General features: G+C 35.8%; 1 protein-coding gene across 1 annotated transcript in view; it reads right to left on the bottom strand.

The window, feature by feature from the left end:
* LOC136797800 (unconventional myosin-XV-like) overlaps positions 1-19,404 on the bottom strand; it is a 175,320-nt gene that overhangs the window by 94,152 nt on the left and 61,764 nt on the right. Inside the window, exons 42-60 of the mRNA XM_067054385.1 lie at positions 18,986-19,073; positions 18,371-18,421; positions 17,486-17,665; positions 15,921-16,060; positions 15,096-15,180; positions 14,430-14,502; positions 13,594-13,670; positions 12,285-12,367; positions 11,020-11,147; positions 10,401-10,495; positions 9,371-9,448; positions 8,294-8,390; positions 7,822-7,985; positions 7,066-7,140; positions 6,533-6,603; positions 4,967-5,100; positions 4,437-4,486; positions 4,058-4,141; positions 3,591-3,728 (exon numbers count right to left, since the gene is read on the bottom strand). Coding sequence (XP_066910486.1) covers positions 3,591-3,728; positions 4,058-4,141; positions 4,437-4,486; positions 4,967-5,100; positions 6,533-6,603; positions 7,066-7,140; positions 7,822-7,985; positions 8,294-8,390; positions 9,371-9,448; positions 10,401-10,495; positions 11,020-11,147; positions 12,285-12,367; positions 13,594-13,670; positions 14,430-14,502; positions 15,096-15,180; positions 15,921-16,060; positions 17,486-17,665; positions 18,371-18,421; positions 18,986-19,073 — 1,891 coding nt within the window. The remainder of the gene's footprint in view (positions 1-3,590; positions 3,729-4,057; positions 4,142-4,436; positions 4,487-4,966; positions 5,101-6,532; positions 6,604-7,065; positions 7,141-7,821; positions 7,986-8,293; positions 8,391-9,370; positions 9,449-10,400; positions 10,496-11,019; positions 11,148-12,284; positions 12,368-13,593; positions 13,671-14,429; positions 14,503-15,095; positions 15,181-15,920; positions 16,061-17,485; positions 17,666-18,370; positions 18,422-18,985; positions 19,074-19,404) is intronic.

Genomic DNA, 19,404 nt, shown 5'->3' with positions numbered 1-19,404 from the left:
CCGGCTACGGTAGGAAAGGTCGTAGGTTTAATTCCCGACCACGTCATAACAAAAACTTCGTACTTCTTAAGAAATACCGGGTGTGCCAGAACTAAGTTACCATCTTTGATTTGATATTGGAGGTAGTAGAAAAGAGATTTTTGAAAGATTGTTTCGGAATCATTCAGAGGAAAGCCTAACTTAAATTTTGGTGTATTACTTTTTAATTTTACTTCATTGGTTCAAAAGTTATGTTCAAAAACCTAAAATGTCAAATTAAAGCATAGTACTTTGTGCCATATTTGCTTGATGCTCTGCAATTAAAAAAAATTATCAAGGGTAAGTAAAGAAATGTAGAAAAAGGGATAGCCTTCGTGTAGACAGCTAAAGAAAAGGGAGTGCTCGGGTATCAACTTCGACTACACATGCAAAGTTACTTACTACTTTTAAAGTTCCAAATAAACGTCCCCATTCGGTCATTAATTTTCGAAAAAAATCAGGACTCCCCTTCCCCCTGTTTACTTACTATTTTTTTTTTAATTTTCAGGTTTCAGGTATCACAAGCTGATTTGCTCTAAAGAGCCTGTTTTACCTAATATTTACCTCATTTTTGGGTTTTGGTAGAGGTACAGTTTTAGACCCCCCCTTTGTTACCGTCTGTAATTCAGACATAAATGACCAGCAAAGTTCATATTTTTATTTGCGTCGCTCAAAAATGTCATTGATGCTTTTAAAAAGAGTCAACGATAGAGAATCGTAACAAAGTCTGTCTATTATTTAATTTCCGTTGAAATTACACTACCATGATTAAAGGCCGGTCTCCATTTGCGCGCGCTGCGATCGCACTTTTTGGCTTCAATCCTTTTTGCTTGGAAAAAAGATTACGTCATTAAAATGTAGCGCGCGCTGGAAAAAAGTTGAACCCATTTCAACTTTTTTCAACCGTTACGTCAGATTGCGCCAATGGAGTTGCTTCATTTTTCTTTTGACCAATAGCGTGGGAGCTTTAGTCGAAAAAGTGCGATCGAAGCGCGCGCAAGTTGAGACCGGCCTTAATAGTTTAGTAATTACTGTGATACATTTGGGAATCATGTAGAAGATTTCTTTTGAAAGAAACTCATTTCAATTACACTTGGAGGTTTTTGGGGAATTCGTCAATAGTAAACATGCATACTGAAACAGTCTGCTAGACACCAATATGGTAATGTTTACTCTCCATTTTTGACTCTTTCTGCAGTAATTAGATTGACAAAAAATGCACCAAAAAAATTCTATACTTGGTCCACAAAGGTTGATATTTTCTTTGAAAACTCGGCCTCTGATACTTAGGGTACAGTGTGCCAGAATGAGTTGAATGATTCGGAAAATGAACAAGGAATGTTTTCCTGGGAATCAGAAAGTTTAGTCATCCTAAGGAACTTTAGTTTTTGTATCGATCGATATTAGTTATACTTTGAAAACATAAACAAGCTGAAAAAAACCTGATTTCAGGCTAACCTTTTTCTGTAGTTCAGCTTAGCTTATCAACAGGGTAAAAGCTTTCTTCTAAAAATTATTAGTATATGATGGCTAAATATTTAAATGCGGTATGGAAAAATTAAAAATATTATTGTCTATATTAAGTTTATTATCACATTTACTTGAATTGTCAAAGCACTATTTACATTAAACATTTTATTTCATGAAAAACCATGCAGACTTACTGGGGGGGGACTATTGTAAAAAACGATTTAGGTCCATTCATATTGGAGACTATTACTCATTAAATTCAATTTCAAAAATTATCATAGAATTTGGTCCAGCTTACGGTACCGATGAGAACACGAAAATATTTGGGTATTTTTTATATCTCTTTACGACTCAAATTTGCTATTTCTAAGGTGTTAAAAGAAAAAGGTCACCGAAATTAGTAAGAAGAGCGCAGAAGCGCCATTTTGAACCCTTTGTCTTTTGGCGCCTTCCAAAAAATCGTCCGCTACCACCACGCTAATGATTGCAAAGTAAGATACAACAATCTTATGTGTGTAAAATCGGTTCTACTTTTCACTGGATACTCTTTACAAGTTATTAAATGTAACATAATGACATTATTATATACCTGTAGGCAAAAACAGCCATTGAATAATTCCTGACATACCATGGCTATTATACCACGGTAGATTTTTTTTTCAAATTTTGCTTTCAAAGTTTGATTGTTTTTTGTCGCTCTTATTGTTTATCAAAGAAATTTATTAAAATAAATCTATTGTCAATTTCATTAACACATTTTGTGACTCAAAGTAATTAACCCTATTCAACCTAGGCTTTTAGGGGCGGTTCAGAACTAGAGGGGGGGGGGGTGCTTTTCCTGTACCACCCTTTAACTTTTTATCTATTTGGTCTTTTTGGATGAAATTTGGCACACAAGATCCTTGTCACATAAGGTAACTTTTGACAAAATTTTTTTTGATGACGTCACTCATCATGCCCAAAGTGAGCAAAAACCGAAAATTTCCTGTGTTCTTATAAATAGCTACTGTATTCTAACAAAGGCTTTAGAAAAAAGTTGCTTGAGTTTAAAATGCTTATTTACCTCAGAAATGTCAGAAATGTCATTATGCTCAAGATGTGAAAATTCTTAGGTGTCAAATTTTTTTTGATTTGAAGCTAAATAAAAGTTAGGAACTTACATAAAATTTCATAGCAAAAGCTCTATTATTTCAGGAGCTATTACCAATAATTTGACCTCCGAACAGAAACAACCCCCCAGGCCGAATAGGGTTGAGAAAATCATTAAATAATAAATACATTCGAACGTTCGATTATGGGAGTGTTTTATGTGAATCTTTCGACTATTTACATAATTTATGTTTTGTTTTTGACTCTACACTAGGTATATAATAGAACAAATATTCAATAGGTTTCCGTTGGCTATTGGATTTATTAACCCTCGGTGATATATACTATCGATTAATTATTTTGTACATAATCCATTATACTTGATTTATCTCGAAGAAGTTCATCAATTGAGTTCAAATAACGTTGAATCAAGTTCGATATTTCTTTACTCTGAAAAATTAAATAAATTTGAATAGATATTTATGTTTTAAGTTAAAGTTAAGTTAAGGTTTTAATTATTAACTACATTGGGTTAAACCATAAGACAATTCTCCCTTTCGTGTTAAGGAGCTATTTTAAAAAATAAAACCTTTTGGATTTTTAGCGAATTTACGATGTACCCTTAGATTTGTGTTTAACCTTGATAACCCTTGAATCTCTCAGTCCTTTCATGAGCGCTATCAAGATCATGAAAAAGTGATCCAAGGGGTTGGATACGAGTTTGAGTCTATTTTCAGGGCCACTACACAATATATTGATGACCAATATTCGAAAATATAGTTTGCGGACCGTAATGTACGGAGTAAACAACAGGTGCTTTATTAGAAAAAGGAATTTTCTTTCTGTAAACAATCCGCCCTATATTGTTGGAATATTGCAAATCGAGCTGACAATATATTTCGGACAACTTTTCAATAACTATATTTCCGGCATTCAGCAATATATTATCAATATATTGCCTGACAATATATTGTGTAGTGTATATAGCCCTAAAAGCGAGGAAAGTGACTTACCCTTGGCGTTTCTATTCTGATGACTCTTTGATTCTGCAAATCACCACACCTCAAATCCACAAACATTTTCTGGTCATCGCTATTGGTGTTTGAACTGGTCGAAAGTATTTCTTGGAAATTAAATGATAATAACGTGTCCTGAGGAAAATAAATCATTATAAAGTAACTCAACTGTTAAGTAAGCTCGTCATACTGTTTTTAGTATCTAGTTTTTTAATATCAGATTTTATGAAGATTCATGTCGGTGGTAAGAATTTATTGAGAGGTGTCAAAATGTGGAAAAAGTTTTGGAGGGATGTTTAAGTACCTTCGTGACAGGACAATTACCCCAGCACGATTGCCCCAGGACACTTGCCCTGCAGGCGATCCCCCCTGGGCATGGTTCCCTTGAAAAATTTTCCCTGGACAATTAAAAGTGAATAAGAGAAAGTAGACTGAAAACGCAGAAACTTTCGACAAAGTCTTACCCGTTTGGAAGTAGACAAGAAATGAACACCATTTTTGTTGACCGCTAAAACACATTTTTCATTGATCGCCGAATGATTACAATCCTAAGAAGTTGGAAAGAAAGCAATAAAATTAAAGAGCCGCATAAATTACATCTAATCTCTATAATAGAAAATCCGTTATTCCTTGTTTAAGATTTTTTTGGAAAACATTGGAAAAATCAGATAATCTCAAAAATCTTCAGGTATTCAGTTCCCTTTTGGGGCTATTTTTTGCAAAGTTGAATTTAAGAAGCAACGGGCGGTGTGATCTAAGTGTCATTTTCCCGTCAAATTATTACGCAGTGATTAAAAATGAGTGAATGAATGAATGATGAATGAATGATGAATGGATACGTACATCGATGAAGAAGAATGAAGAGCCAAAGTAATACCACGCTGATAATAGTTCTACAAAATAAAGGCGAAAGTTTTTTAATCAAACGTAGCAATCACAGTAAGTTAACCTAGGCAAAAAGTGACCAAGAGACATCCAGAACTTATCCAATAGAACTGAGATTTCAAAAATGGGATATGTTAATAATTTTTCATCTTCTTACAGTATGAGCATGTAAGGAGATTGCTACTGAAATTGTAAGGAAATGGGGAGCATTCTTGAAAAATTAGTGATTTTTTTTTTCTATCGGAGACATTTGATATCATGAATACCATAAGCTTGCGCTGGACATAAACATTATCTTCAAACCATTGATTTCAAAGCCCCGAATGGTTGGATTTAAAACTCTTGGATGGGAAACGAAACCACTTATTTCCCATTCGAAACGCGTGACCACCCCGTTGTTTTACACATACACGGCAGATTTCGAAAATTATGCAACCTAAGAAACTCCTTCTTTAATCCTTCGCCTGAAAAACATCCAGGAAACTTACCTAAGAATTTGATTCTTGCATTCATGGCAGTGAAGTGACGAACGAGAATGAAATGTTCGTTAGCCATTTCGAGCCATTGTTCTGGTTTCAATGATGGTGCAACGATTGCTGGTATCAAACTGGCTACTTCTTGCCTGAGAATAAAAATGATAGTGAATCAAAATTTGACTACTTTACGCCGTCCCATTTGGAAAAACTTTGACTATATGACAGCTCCAGTAAAAGCAAGATTAGACTTAATCCAAAAATTGATTTTGCCATTGATCTACACGCTTTTTTTAAATAAGAATACACTTTATAAGAATGTATATGATGAAAATGGCCAAAAAATTAAGAATATGGTAAGAATATCACCATCATGAAATTTAGCAACTGAACCTAAGAATGCCATTTTTAATGCAACCTAAGAATACCGTAAGAATATTTTTGGATGATTTTCGCCAAAAAGTAAAGAATATGCATGATGAAATGAAAAAACACCATTCTTATAAAAAAAGCGTGTATGTGGAGTCAGATCACAAACAACAAAATTTTCATTTTTTGAAAAACTAATATTTCGCTTCACAACAAAAACATCGTCAGAATGATAGTAATACTGTAAATGTTTAGCAAATTTCTAGAAAAATCAAAAATCAACTAGCGGAACAAACTCAAGTCTCTAAAGGCTTTCAAACCCGAGTTCATTTCTGGATTTTACATTATCGGCCCTTTTTACGCGACCCCTTTTTTACCGGCCCTTGATACGTTAAAGCTCAATCTTGTCAATTTTTAGCATGGCCTTCAACGCCGATCTCTTACGTCGGCCCTTTAACGCAAGCGACAAAAGAAATAACGCCTATTATAAGGGCCGGCATAAGGAGGGCCAATTTAAGGTAATCCATGCAAAATTAACAATTCAAATTTAAGGACTCCTTTGTTGGAAACGATTTTCTAATAGGAATAAAAGAATTTGACTACTAGCATCCCATACGTAAACCAACGAGTAACATTGATTTCAAATTATATTTTCCGACTTTTTTTTATTCCGAGCTTCATTCGAAAAAGAAAAACCGACAAAGGTTGCCAGTTCCTAAAAGGGACATAAAAGTAGTAAAATGTAAACATTGCGCGAACCACGTGTCATTAAAGAGAGCAATTAAAATCACGTGTCCAAAACAAACTTGTAAAACAATTGAAACAATCAAAACCAGCCATATTTGTTTTAATTTTTTTTTAATTTTGACATGTGACATTTGTTTTGATTTTGTATCCGCTGCATACAGTTTGTTTACAAATTTCGCAAGTACTGTTATGTCCCTTTAAGGCCGGTCTCCGCTTTCGCATGAAATGGGCGACAGGTTTTTTCTCAACCTTTTTTGCCTGAAGAAAAGATTCCGTCATAAAAAAGTTAAAGGAAGTTCTACTTTTTTCATCCGTTACGTCAATTTCGACGACCAGTCGAATTGCTTCATTTTTCAACCGACCAATGACCTTACAAAAACGTCAATAAGTTTTCGCTCATGTCGCGCGAAAGTGGAGACCGGCCGCTTTAGCGATGGTTATCTGGATCTGGAAAAAATGTCTTACAACGTAGGAGCTTGATGTTTGTTATTGATACGATGTTGTAACGCTGCAAGTAACGAGACTTCGTTTTGAATCTAAAGAAAGGTACGGCAAAAGAAACGTAAAAAACTACACCACGCAACATTTTTTTGAAACTTTATGAAAAACACATAGAAGTTTGGGAGTTTAAGGCTGGGGCAAACTGGTTCAACATTTCATCCAACATGCAATTTTTCAAATGTTGGATGAAATGTTTGACCGGTTTGCACCAATGTAAAATTTTCGAAAAAAAAAAGGAAAATACAAAAAAGAAGAAACAAAAACACCGGATGAAGTTTTTTCGCCATTAAACATTTGACCAAAACATTTGCGGCAAGATCAAAGACTCTTAGTATTCAAAACTTAGGTTTTTAGTTTTTCATCTAACATTGGAACAAAATGTTGGATGGAATGTTGGACTAGTTTGCCCTGGCCTTTAGACAATGGTTTTCATTTCTAAAATCCGGTGGCCAGGAGTTATATAGTCTTAATCTTTTGTATATTGGTCTTTTCCTTACCTGTTGATCACGTGCAAGACTTGGGCGATTTCCTTTGTGATGGAGTAAGAATCCGTTCATAACATCAGGTAATACCTAAGATGGTAATTTCAAGGTTCAGGAAAATTTTTCAGAAAAAATATTTTAATCTACAGTTGACGCTCTCTAATTCGATCTTCAAGGGGAATTGGATTTTCATCGAAGAAGGGAGCTTATCGAAGAAGGGAGCGTCGTTTATGAGAGTTTCCTGTTGACGGGAACTTTAAATTTCATCGAATAAGGGAGCCTATCGAATAGTAGAATGTCGAATTAGAGAGCGTCCACTGTATTACAAATTTTTTATGAGAACGAACTATATAAGAAGAAAGGCTTCGATGGCAAAATGGTGAAAATAAGGACATTTTAAGAAGGCTTCAAAAGTTTTGGAAGTTTTTATAATTGTGTATTAACCATGAGAGTGGTTTCCCACATTGTAGTAAAAAAATGTACACATTTAAGCCTTAAAGCAAATTGACCTTGGGCTATATTCTTTTGATGAAATATAAGAAAGTCAATGTCACTGAAACTTTACAGGCGAGCGTCAATACCTAATGGACATCAAATACCTTATTTCGAGAAAAAATGATAATCTAAAAGAGCATAAAATAAAATATAAAAAGTAAAGGGTAAGGGTACCTAAGGTTTACAAAATCCATACGTTCTCTCATAAGGCAAGTGTTCCTAAATCACAAAAATCGATCAGAGCTCTACATTTTAGAATTACTACATTATACTAACCTGGTCATAAATAGTTTCCGTGAACCGGTTATTGGCAAAACGCATGGCTTGGAACCACACCAATTTACGGAAAGCTAAGGAAATTTGTTTACGACCATCTTTCTCCAGTTTAATAACAACATCGAAAATGTATTCTTTCTCTTCCAAGGGTAAAAAGACTTTTTCTGAAAAAAAAAAAAGATGAGAAATTCAATATTATTCAATCACAGTACAGGGACACAAATTTTGGAGAATTTGGAGAATTTGACGAATTTTGGAAAATAAAAAGAAATATCAAATTAATGCCTCGCCAAAGTTCTTCGCCAAATTTAAACTTTCAAAATTATTTGCTAGTAGAGAATATTGTTTCCCCTAAGGTAATCTATTATTTGAGTCTTTTTTGAGGATGTTTTTTAGGGTCATTCATCATCATATGTGATTTTAATCATTACAATATAACATTGGTACATTGTTATACTACAAATTTTCTTACTATCGTGAAGATAAACGAATAATCCATATTCCAGGTGCTCCTCTTTCATTTCCAATCCTAACTCTTCGCAAACATCTTTTATCACGACCGCTACCGTCTAAAAATATAGAATGAGAGGACGTGATCAACTGGATTATCTCGAGTTACGCTAACTTACAAATAGCGAGTTATTAACTCAATATCTCGGGTTGTTAACCCTTCTTCGTAGGGGTCGTTTGGTAGTCTGAATCGCAGACCTCTATAGATATACTTGCTATATATCTACACATATACTATAAGAAAATTCTTTTTGCTAGAGGATGAGCAGAAGCCTAGTCGTACGGGGGTCGCGAACACCGAAATACCGACACGTTTTTCTTAAATTATCGTCCAAACGATACCAAAAATTGCTACATTCATTATTTTGTCAATGATGGCATGTTTGACACCGAAATACCGTCACTTTTTTCTTCAACCATCAAAACACCGACGGCAGAAAGGTGTACACTCACACCGTAAAACCCGTACGCAATGTTGTCCCCTGCGTATTATTCGGCTTTTTCATGCTTGTTGATAGTCCCCACAGATTTATAAAGCTCGAAGGGCTAGATGTCGTGCTTTAAGCCATCACAGGCATAAAAAAGTAAATATCGGAAAAAATTGTTGCTGTTGTTTTCGAAAACCCGCAAAGCTTCTGATTGATCAGACGCTGAAATTATATTGTAATGTCACGTGACCTAGGTAGGATTTCCTACCTATGCACGGCACACTTTTCAACCAAAGCACGACATCTAGCCCTTCGGGCTTTATAAATCTGTGATAGTGCAAGGTATCTCTTACATCCATCAGTTACGTAAATAAAGCCTGTGCTACACAGGAACGAGGTTATCCCGTACGCCCGCTCAGTAGCGTAGACAGGAGGGACACCAAATTTGTGTAGGAGAGCAGATTTTTATGACATTGTAATTATCTATTCATAATATAAAAATATAATTACTGTGTCATAAAAATCTGCTCTCTTACACGCATTTTGCACCCCCCCCCCTTGTCTACGCTAACGCCCCCTTCTAAAATACCGAATGGTTAAGAACTCCTTACCGTACTGGTGTTGATCTTGCAGAGTTTCTCTTTTTTACCAGGTAAGTAGACCACTTGATATTTGCATTGTTTTCCTTGCTGAAAATTTATGTAATAAATAAATAATAAAGCTTTACAGGTTTGCAGGCCACCGTGAAGACACATGGGCCTCTATAAACCGCTCGTACTTAACTTTACAATGATCTTTTTGAAATAGAGCGGGCTCCCCCGGACTTTCCATTTTGTGTTGTCTCCCTTGATTTTAGCATTCATTTTTTCGGAATTTATGTGGGACGAGATGGAGTTTTTACAAGCTCTTATTTGATTTGGTCGTTAACCTAAAACAATTTTGTTACTTTTTCTAAAGAACGCGTCATTCATATTACTTCCAGTGACCAATTATTAAAGTATTTTATAAAAACTCCATCTCATCTGATTTATGTAAGAGAATTGAGTGATCAGTTATTGGATTCAAAAAAAAGTGAGACGCCAATTTGAGTTTTTCGATAAAATGTGATGATGTGATAAAGCGGTCTTGAAGCAAAAGTTGTTATTTTGGTTTTGAGTACCTAGACTCAAAATTTTCAGTTAAAATCTATTCATTGATTTAAGGGTAGTTTATATGTTTTTAACTGCTTTTTGATTTCAAAATGGCAATCTTGACGGTATCAAATTCACTTCACTTAGTAACATCACAATCACGAGAAAGCAAAGTTCAGCCAGATGTATATTCTCAGTTACTCTCGGGTACCTAATAGCCGGGGGTCCGCTGATTAATTTTTCAAAAATTTTCCACCCAGGACATTCTTATTCCAACCTCCCGCTTATTGATTTTTGGGAAAATCTTTTTGAAAGTTCCCTTTCCTCCTAGTTCTGCTGTATTAGTCCCCTTTTCAAAAATTTTCCACCCAGGACATTTTTATTCCACCCCCCCCCCCCGCTTATTAAGTTTTGAGATTTTTTCCAAACCCTCCGCTTATTCCAAAGCCCCCGGATATTAGGTACCCGAGAGTAAATGCAGTGATAATACATTGCATAAAATTGTCCTTACCGTCATCATGGATAATTCATTTTGCGAAGGGAATTCTTTGCGTCCACCATATTCAAAAGAGCGTCGTAAGTTGCTCATACATACTGTTGCTGCTCCTACAAAATATCGAAGTGAGAAATGTGGTTAAGAAAAGAAAATGTCTTTGTAAAATTACGCGAGCGAAGGGAGCACGAAAACTTTCGGGTTTCTTTTTCTTTATGATTTTATGATTTTTAATTTTAGGGTGTAAAGTCGCGCAAACAAATAACGAACAAAGACGACTTTTGGTACCTCTTGTCTCCCCAGAAAATTGGCCGCTTGACATTTATAAATCAAGGATCAGAAAAATTGTAGGGTCTTGCGAAAAAATTACTCCTCCCTTATGAAAGTTTATTTTGATTACTGTAACTTCGTCTAATGTCGACATCCCTCCTCTAATTCCGACACCCTTTTCATCAGCTGAAATTGATAGAAAGGTTGAAACTGTTTTTCTTTGCTTAGTGGTCAGAGAGGATTAATCCTTTTTCAATCAGTGATTCAAGCTTTCATATTATTCCTGTCTCTAAAGAAAGGTGTTGGAATTAGACGAGGGATGTCGATATTAGACCAGCTTACGGTACACTTTACATATTTTACTTACCATTGAATTCTTTATAATATTCACCAGCACTTTGGAAATATTTGTAGAGGTATGGGTACAATAGAGACGAACAATCAAAGTATGACGTAGCAAATAAAAGAAGTTTCCAACCACGACTGCAACTCTCCCTAGAAATGAAAATAATCAAATTTGAATGTAAGTAACTAAGTCTGCAACCGCAGTCTGAGGCGACCCGAAGGCTCCTCTTTCGTAGAGCTGTCCACCCGAAGGTAAGGGAGGGCGCTACTCCTTTCTCTGGATTTCTCCACTTACCCTTGATCCGTCTCTTTAGTTGCTGAGCATCAAGCAGAGAGGCATCAAGTACTATTGTGAGAATATTTGGTACGACCCGGCTGGGGATCGAACCCACAACCTTGCGCATCGTAGCTGGGTGTTCTACCTTCATGCTACAGTCGCTATTTGAATGTAATGAAGAGTCAAACTCGACACCTTGATAAGAAATTATATATCAGCTGCCATAGCCGTAGCAAGACACCCTGCAAAATTTATGGATGAGAGCGGTTTTTACGACAATGTAATTATTGTTAGATCATGAATAGGTCATAAACGTCTGCACTCACTCATAAATTTCGCTACGCCTATGTCAGCTGGAATAACTTTCATACAGCAATGTAGGATTCATCCAAGTTTGTTTCGTGATGGAGAACACCTCATCAATTTTCATGGCATAGTTTTTTAGATCAAAATAACTAAGGGTGGAAGACTCTACCTCCCCATATGGGGCTAAAAAATTGAAAAAGCTTGGGCTTCATTGGGTTAAAGGAAAATGTAAGGGAGGAAGGAGGTCACATATGGAAAAATTGGGTCCGGGAACGTAAGTTTTAAAAATACCTTCTCAATGGAATTCAGCTCGTTTTTTCACGGATTTTGGAGGTGTATGAAATGCCAGTACATTTCAAATATTACTTCTTCGAACGGAAATGGATCTCCTCGTCCAGGGGATCTTTAAATGGCTGTTAGGACTGTAACTATTAAGGATTTTAGGACAAAACAGCGCTATAAGAAGCATTTTAAAATTCTGGGGGGGGCTGGGGTCGGGCTGGGGTTTACTCACGCTGGGAGGGATGGGCCAAGAGGGAGGGGGTTGAAAATTAGAGTTCAAGATGGCCGAAAAATGAACTCAAAATGTAATTTCATTTGTCTTTTCGAAGATAGAATGACAGATCACTACAATATTTTATCAGAAATTTATAAAAAAAACCACCGAGGATGTGTTCCTTTTTTCTAATAAATTTAATTCTTACTTGTTTTCACTTGTATTAAATGTAGTTTGTTTGACCAATTGACATAGGATTTCATCTGTCAAATCGAGATTCTCTTTACCAGTCTATAAAAAAAGCAACAAAAGGTTTGAATGATTGGAAAATAGAATTTATTGTTTTAATCAAACTTACGGAAGCAAGCTCCCAATGGCCATCAGAAATTTGGATCTAAAGTCTGTCTCAAAATAATTTGCAGCGGAGACAAAAAAGACTATATAACTTTTGATAAAATACGAATTAGATAGCGGTTTTGTGCTTGTTGAAAAGACAAGCAGAAGTGGAATATTATTTTAAGTCAACCAGGGCAAAGTTTTAAGCTGTATTTTTTTGACTGAATAAATATTTTTTGAATTTGTTTCTGCCTTTACGACGTTCTAAGATTGAAGAATCTCGGATATAAAAATTAAGATCATAGCATTATTCTATAAGAAGTTGATTTTCTTCTTCTTCGTTTTTCATCTTTATTTTTCCATATTTTTAATTTTTTTCTTTTTGACGATATTCCAGTCTGGATTATCTTTTTGACGAGCACAAAACCGTTTTTTTAATTCGAATTCTACCAAAAGTTACAGCCTTTTTTGTCTCCGCTGCAAATTATAAGACTTTATTTAAGATTGCTAATTTTTATCCATTGTCATCCTCTAGCGGAAAAAGACCAGAAGTCCGGATAGTTGAAAGATGAGCTTTGGAAAGTTAACCAGTTTCCTAACCAAACCCAAGCTATTTTCCGTACCTCTGGGATAAAATCCTTTCTTATCTTCAGTCGGCTATCCCGGAAAAGACATCACAAAAACCTGGAAAAGTCAGTAGAATCTTAGTCCAGGAGGTTAAATCTCACCCAAAACAATGGTACATTAAGTTAAAAAAAAAAAAACATCTGTGATTGGCCAATTCGTCAATGTTTATAATTGGCCCAGCACGCAGCGCAATGGGCCTTTAAAACACAACTGGTGGAAAAAATTTGACTTTGTCGGGGCCTATGCGCGCTTATCAATCGACCATTGCAGGCTAAAATCGAACTACCTGACTTTCTATTGTGTGCATGCGTAATAAAAAACCACATATAATTAATACCTCCGACGTATATGGTCAAATCTTTCTTTCTTGATTAGTAGAAAAAGTTTAAAGTAATTAAATCTTTATTGCTCGCTCGACTCGAGTCTATACATTGAAAAAATTCGCTCCTGTTGTATGGCAATTCTGCAGCGAAAAAAATATGCTGACAGTGCCAACACTGCTGGGCCTTTGCACCGCTTAGGCTTTCTTGTTTAGGTAATATAGGAACTGGTACCTTTAGTAAGAAGTAAAGTAAATCGTTATCATTCTCCTGTTGATCTCTTCGTACGTCACCCATAAACTTCATGATACCTAAAATTATGAAATAAGAGTGAATTCAAATTTAAATATAATGATAATAATCATCTCCAAAAGTTTCGCGTGGAAACGTTAATGTTTCATTTTGCAAAAAGTTCATGATAATTAAAAGTGTCCGGGTAAATGCAATTGTCTATATTTTTAAAAGTTGCATGAATACGTGAATTTTCCTTTTTATTTACCCAATTATATGCAAATTTTACCATGTATCCTTAAAGAAAGTCGAGATTTTCTGGAATGAAATTGAGATTTGAGTTATTTCGAGAAAGATGTGTGAATGATTGAATTTTGAAAAGGAACAGCGTGAATGAAAAGTGAAACTAGGCTTGCTGGTGATGAGCTCTTTACTCGCCCCTGGATCTAGAATTAAAGGTCTGAACGAGTTATGTTTTCACATTAAAACGGTTAAAAAGATGTAGGGGTAATCAATGAAGTATAAGCCCGAAGGACTAGAATCGAATCTCCTTGGTAGGATTTGAAGCCAAAAAATCCTACCAAAGTTGCGCGGCCTTGAGCGGCTTGTTTTTAACACAAATGACAGATTGAAACTAAAATTTACCGCTAAGTTTCGAAAAAAATATCAATCGTAAACAAAGGAATCACTAGATTCAATCTGTCGTCAAAAATACGGCGCATTTTTTAAGGCTTCACTTTTTCTTGTCTGAGAAAGGTTAGAGATTCTACTCTAGCGCTTCGGGCTTTAAACTCAATGGGGGTAATGATTACTAAACCAAGTATAATTCCATAGCATACCTCTATTGACATCGACAGCTTGACGAGCCCATGTTTTGTTTTTGTAATTGATCAACGGTCCATTTAATGGCTCCTATACGAATCCAAACGAAATAATGTACTTAGACATGTGAAATACACGTTTTTATACAATATCCCGATGAACGTATTTCTCACAGCTGGGGATAAAAACTTTCACGAAATCTCAATAGGGATGGAAATCCAGAGGGTTGGTTTTTGGAGAATAACTTTTTTTTATTGAATTTTGAACAGAGACGAAATCAGAGTCAGTTTGGCTGAAATTGTAGGGTATTTTCCTCACCAGGGATCAAATTTTGATCAAATTTTCCAGCGGGGCGAGGGTCTCACCGGGGTCTGTGACACTGAAGTATATAAAAGCCTATGATTTCTGGCTCAGCCTTGGTTGTTCTTAATACGCTTAGTTTCTTAAATGATTAAACAGCTTAATGCAGGTTAATCTGAGGCTCAGATTGTACTCAATTTTTTTTCAGGTTTGGTCAAAGTTGTTCTTGGTAAAAACATGCGCAGCCAAAACTGAAGAAAAAAACTTCGTGGAAATCTGGAGAGATGCTTATTATCTAGTAAAATAGTAAGTTAGAGTCCAATAATCTGTTGATTAACTTTACCATAACCCTTTGTATTTTTTTTAATTTTTAGGACACAAACCTTGCTGAATTGGACCATTTTGGAATGATATTTGTATTCGGGATGTTCCTGATCGTGATTCAATACTCGGACACCATCACTCGTCCTAAAGATGTAAAAGTGAAAGTGAAAGTGTAAAGTCAAAAACGATGATGACTTGGTAAACACTATTCCACTTAATTACGTATTGTATGATCTAATTTTTCTTTGAAAGCATGTTTAGGGCCTTAATTGATTATGATATCGCAAAATATAAAAAATTATTCAATACTCGAACACCAACACTCGTCCTAAATATGTAAAAGTGAAAGTGAAAGTGAGTGAAAAGTCAAAAACGATGATGACTTGGTAAGAATTTATCCAGTTTCTGTGTATTATATGATGTAATTTTTCGTTGACGTGTTTAGGACCATGATTGATGGAGATATCTTAGAATATTAAAATTGAACTCATAACCTTTAACCTCATTTGACAAGTCTACTTTTGAATTGACAGAACCAAAGGGAGTATTTTACACAACCCTGAATAAATATTGATCTACAAATGCTTTTACAACAAATTTGGAACAGTTATTCCTTATCATGATGGGATGCCTTGGAGTTTTTACAAGATACTTCACTAATTGGTCATTTAAAGTGATAGAGATGACGCGTTCTTTAGAAAAAGTAATAAGATTCTTTTATTACATCTTAACGACCAACCAAATCAAATAAGAGCTTGTAAAAACTCCAGCTTGTCCCATCATGATAAGAATCCGTAAAAAAAGAATTTTTTCAACCAATGAAGTCATTACAAAATTGATGACATCATCAAAAAATTTCCACCTCAGCACTCTGTTCAACTTACGGTGAAGCTTTGAAATAACGAACAGCGAAATCGATCAACGTATATTGGTCATAATCTTCACTCATGAAATCATCGATATCTTGTTTCTGGTATATCGGAATGATGGATGGTAACCAGCCTGCAGATGACACGCTTCCAGTCTGTAAGAAAACCGTTTTGAGAAATTAGAAAAGAATACACTTATATGATATTCCGATGCAGTATTGGCGGCCGCCCACGCTAAAGCTCTAAAGGAGCGGACCAATATGAAATATGCCCGACCTTCAGATCAAAGCGTGGTCGGAGCATATTTCCACATCTGCTACCATATAAAGAGTACACCTTTCCGACCGTAGTCGCGCGGTCAGGCGCGTACCACTTAATTATTTAATTATCCCCCTAAACTCGATCGAATCCTTTTTTTGACACATTTTTCTATTGTCTATAGGTGCAAAAAAAGGACTGGGACGGCATAGTGTCCTCCCCCCCCCCCTTTTAAAAGGGGGGGGGAATTTTTTTTTCAGAAAATAGGAAAAGGGGGGGCAAAATGGTTTTCAAAAATCTAGGGGGGTAATCAAAAGGGGGGGAGAAAAAATGGCCCCAAAAAGTCTAACATCTAAAAAGTATACATATATATACATACACTCTGTGGAAACTTTTTTTTCAATTTTTCATTGTATATATAACAGAGATAACGTGAATAGAAGCATCAAGAGCAAAAATTGAAAAAAAAATTTCTAGGGAGGGGAAATTTTTTTTCAAATCTCAGGGGGGGGGGATTTAAAAGGGGGGGGAGAGGGATTTTTTTCCATTTTCTAGGGGGGGGGAACCAACCTACTAGGACACTATGGGACGGTTTTAGTAGGATAAAGCGGACAAAAAATGCCCGCGCGGCAATTGGCGGCTACGGTCGAAAAGGTGTATTACAGTAAGAAAATTATTTAATCCTGTAACCAATAAATTTTAGTCGGATCAGAGTCAGATTATCGAATTTTGGCTTTTTTCTTATTCTCTGACATCAACATGGGAATTGTGTAAAAACTGTGAAGTTGTTTCTGAATTCAAATTTTTTTAACGAAGTCGGTGATTAAAAGGTTCTATCAGCGAAGGAGCTGGATCTTTGTTTATTCTATTGTGGGATAACGCGACAAAACTTAAGCAAAAGCAATAAACGAAAAGTTTCAAAAGTAAAGGAATTGACTAAAACGACCCATCTTTGAAATTCGAGACGGAAATTCATCGTTTAAAATCATTGAGTTTCAAGCCCGATCAGGCAAGGGAAATTGAAGCCACATACATATTTCCCATCCAAAACACGCATAGAACGCGCCGTAATCATGACGACGGATTGTATCTAGCAGTTTTTTTGTTTTGGAGGACTACATTTTTTAAAAATTAGCGATATATTTTAGTTTCAATCCGGCGTTTATGTAAACTACGCGCGGGCGTTCTGGATGGGAAATAAGTGGTTTTATTTCCTATTTAAGAGTCTTGTCTCTAGCCCTTTGGGTTTGAAACTCAATGCTTGAAATACGCTTAGACTGAAGAAAAACAATGAGCGTTAGGTCTTTTATCTTTATACTTACATCAAAATCTTCGACACAACTAGCCGGGAATATTCCTTGTTTGTTTTTGAATACACCCCACATGTATCCAGGCTGGACGTTTTCCTTTTCGTAGATAACAATAACGTTCCCTTTTTTGAAAGGCAAGTAACCAAATTCCGTTGAATTGTGATTGTTAATTGCTTTCACGTATCGCCGATGCTAGAAGCAGATCAAAATAACATATGTACTTTTGAGATAAAGATTTTCCAACAGTAAAAAATTGCAATGTAGAATAACCCCTCATGATTGCCTCAAACCTTATGGCATGTCCCAAAAAGCAATAAGCTGGGGAGGATTCAGGACTCTAGGCATGATCATTGTTATACTAAAATTAGCGTATTACACCCCTTCTCACAGACCCGGTAGGATTTCTTCAGCCAGTGGGATAAAGATAATGGACTAAAACTCGATGGGGGATTAATATTCCCATATTCTTTATTGCTGGGGATTTCAATTCTGTTTTCAAGTCAGAATATTCAGTGGGAATGGCAAACATAGCATAAGATTTTGCAGTGAGGATTGTTTTATTTGATTATTTTCAATGGGGACAAAAATTAGAGGATAATTTTCCACCGGGGAGGATATTTTGGCCAATTTTTCCAGTGGGAAGGGGTCCAAATGGGTCTGTGAGAAGGGGGTGTCTTATTTGGACAACATTCAGAAATAACTGTTAATTAAATCAGTTTTTTCGTAAATTTGAGAAATTACAGAAAAACTGGTTTGTGTTGTCCATAAATGATGATTTTATATAACTTAAAACTTGAATTAATCAAAAAGTAATGATCAAAATAGGATCATGGCGTGTTACACGCAGAACGACCTGGATTGGTTCTCTCCACGGCGTTTTAAAGTTACAAGTCTTACCTTTTCTGCAGCCTTCAAGTAGGTTGATATCAGTTTCTTCATGCTAGCAGCCTATAATTGAAAACCAAGGAAAGAGTAAATTTCAATTTACTTAACATTCTCACCTTCTCGAATCAGTATTGAACTGATTCTTTTGTGTTTTGCAAAACCCAAAATTTCATCCCCAGTGGAAGAAAAACACCCTACACTTTCAGCCCGACTGTGAAATAAACTTTGATTTCATCCCCACTTAAAATTCAGTAAAAAAACCTGCACTCCAAAACGATCCCACCCGAAAGTTTTGGGCTCGGAACAATAAAATTTCTATCCCAAATGGGATTTCGATAACAGAAACAATGAAAATTAAAACAACTTCAGGTAGGCGAAACTTAAACTTTATTCTGCAAACTGTTTTGCAAACATTTATAGTCTCTTTAAGAGTCGGTTTTCAGAGGTCCGGAACGCACATACCCGACATTTTCCAACCCTAGGCACCCCCGACCACCGGGATAAGACCTTCATAAAGATATGAATTAGGATTAAACATTTATTTGTCAACAAGTAAAAAAATACATTACTGTCAGTTTCACCCGAAGGATTATCAAATGTAAAATGATATGAATTAAGAATGTATACCTTATTCGAGTGTACGCCGATTGTTTTTTCAACAGTCACAATATTTAATACATTATTCTCAACCCTCAAATCCACGATGGTTGTATATCTATGGTGAGATTACCACAAATAAAGATTATTGGGCCTTTCCAGAAATAGTCCGTGCCCCCCCTGTTGAGGATATTGGATATCCAGGGGGTTAACGATTTTTGTTCAAATGTGAATATCCAGGGGGTAAAGTGCCTTTTCATGTAAAAAATACGATATCCAGGGGTAAGCATCTTTATGAGAGAGGATATCCAGGGAGTTGAGCATATCTTTAAGAGAGGATAACCAGGGGGCCTTTACTAATAAAGTCGGATATCCAGGAGGGTTCGATACTTCGAAAAATTAATATCCTATACAGTGGGGGTAAAATTTCTTTCTGGAAAAGCCCATTT

Source organism: Clytia hemisphaerica, unplaced genomic scaffold (assembly GCF_902728285.1).
Source record: "Clytia hemisphaerica strain Z4C2 unplaced genomic scaffold, Clytia hemisphaerica genome assembly, whole genome shotgun sequence".
Classification (NCBI taxonomy): Eukaryota; Metazoa; Cnidaria; class Hydrozoa; order Leptothecata; family Clytiidae; genus Clytia; species Clytia hemisphaerica.
This window is presented reverse-complemented; position numbering and strand designations above follow the sequence as displayed.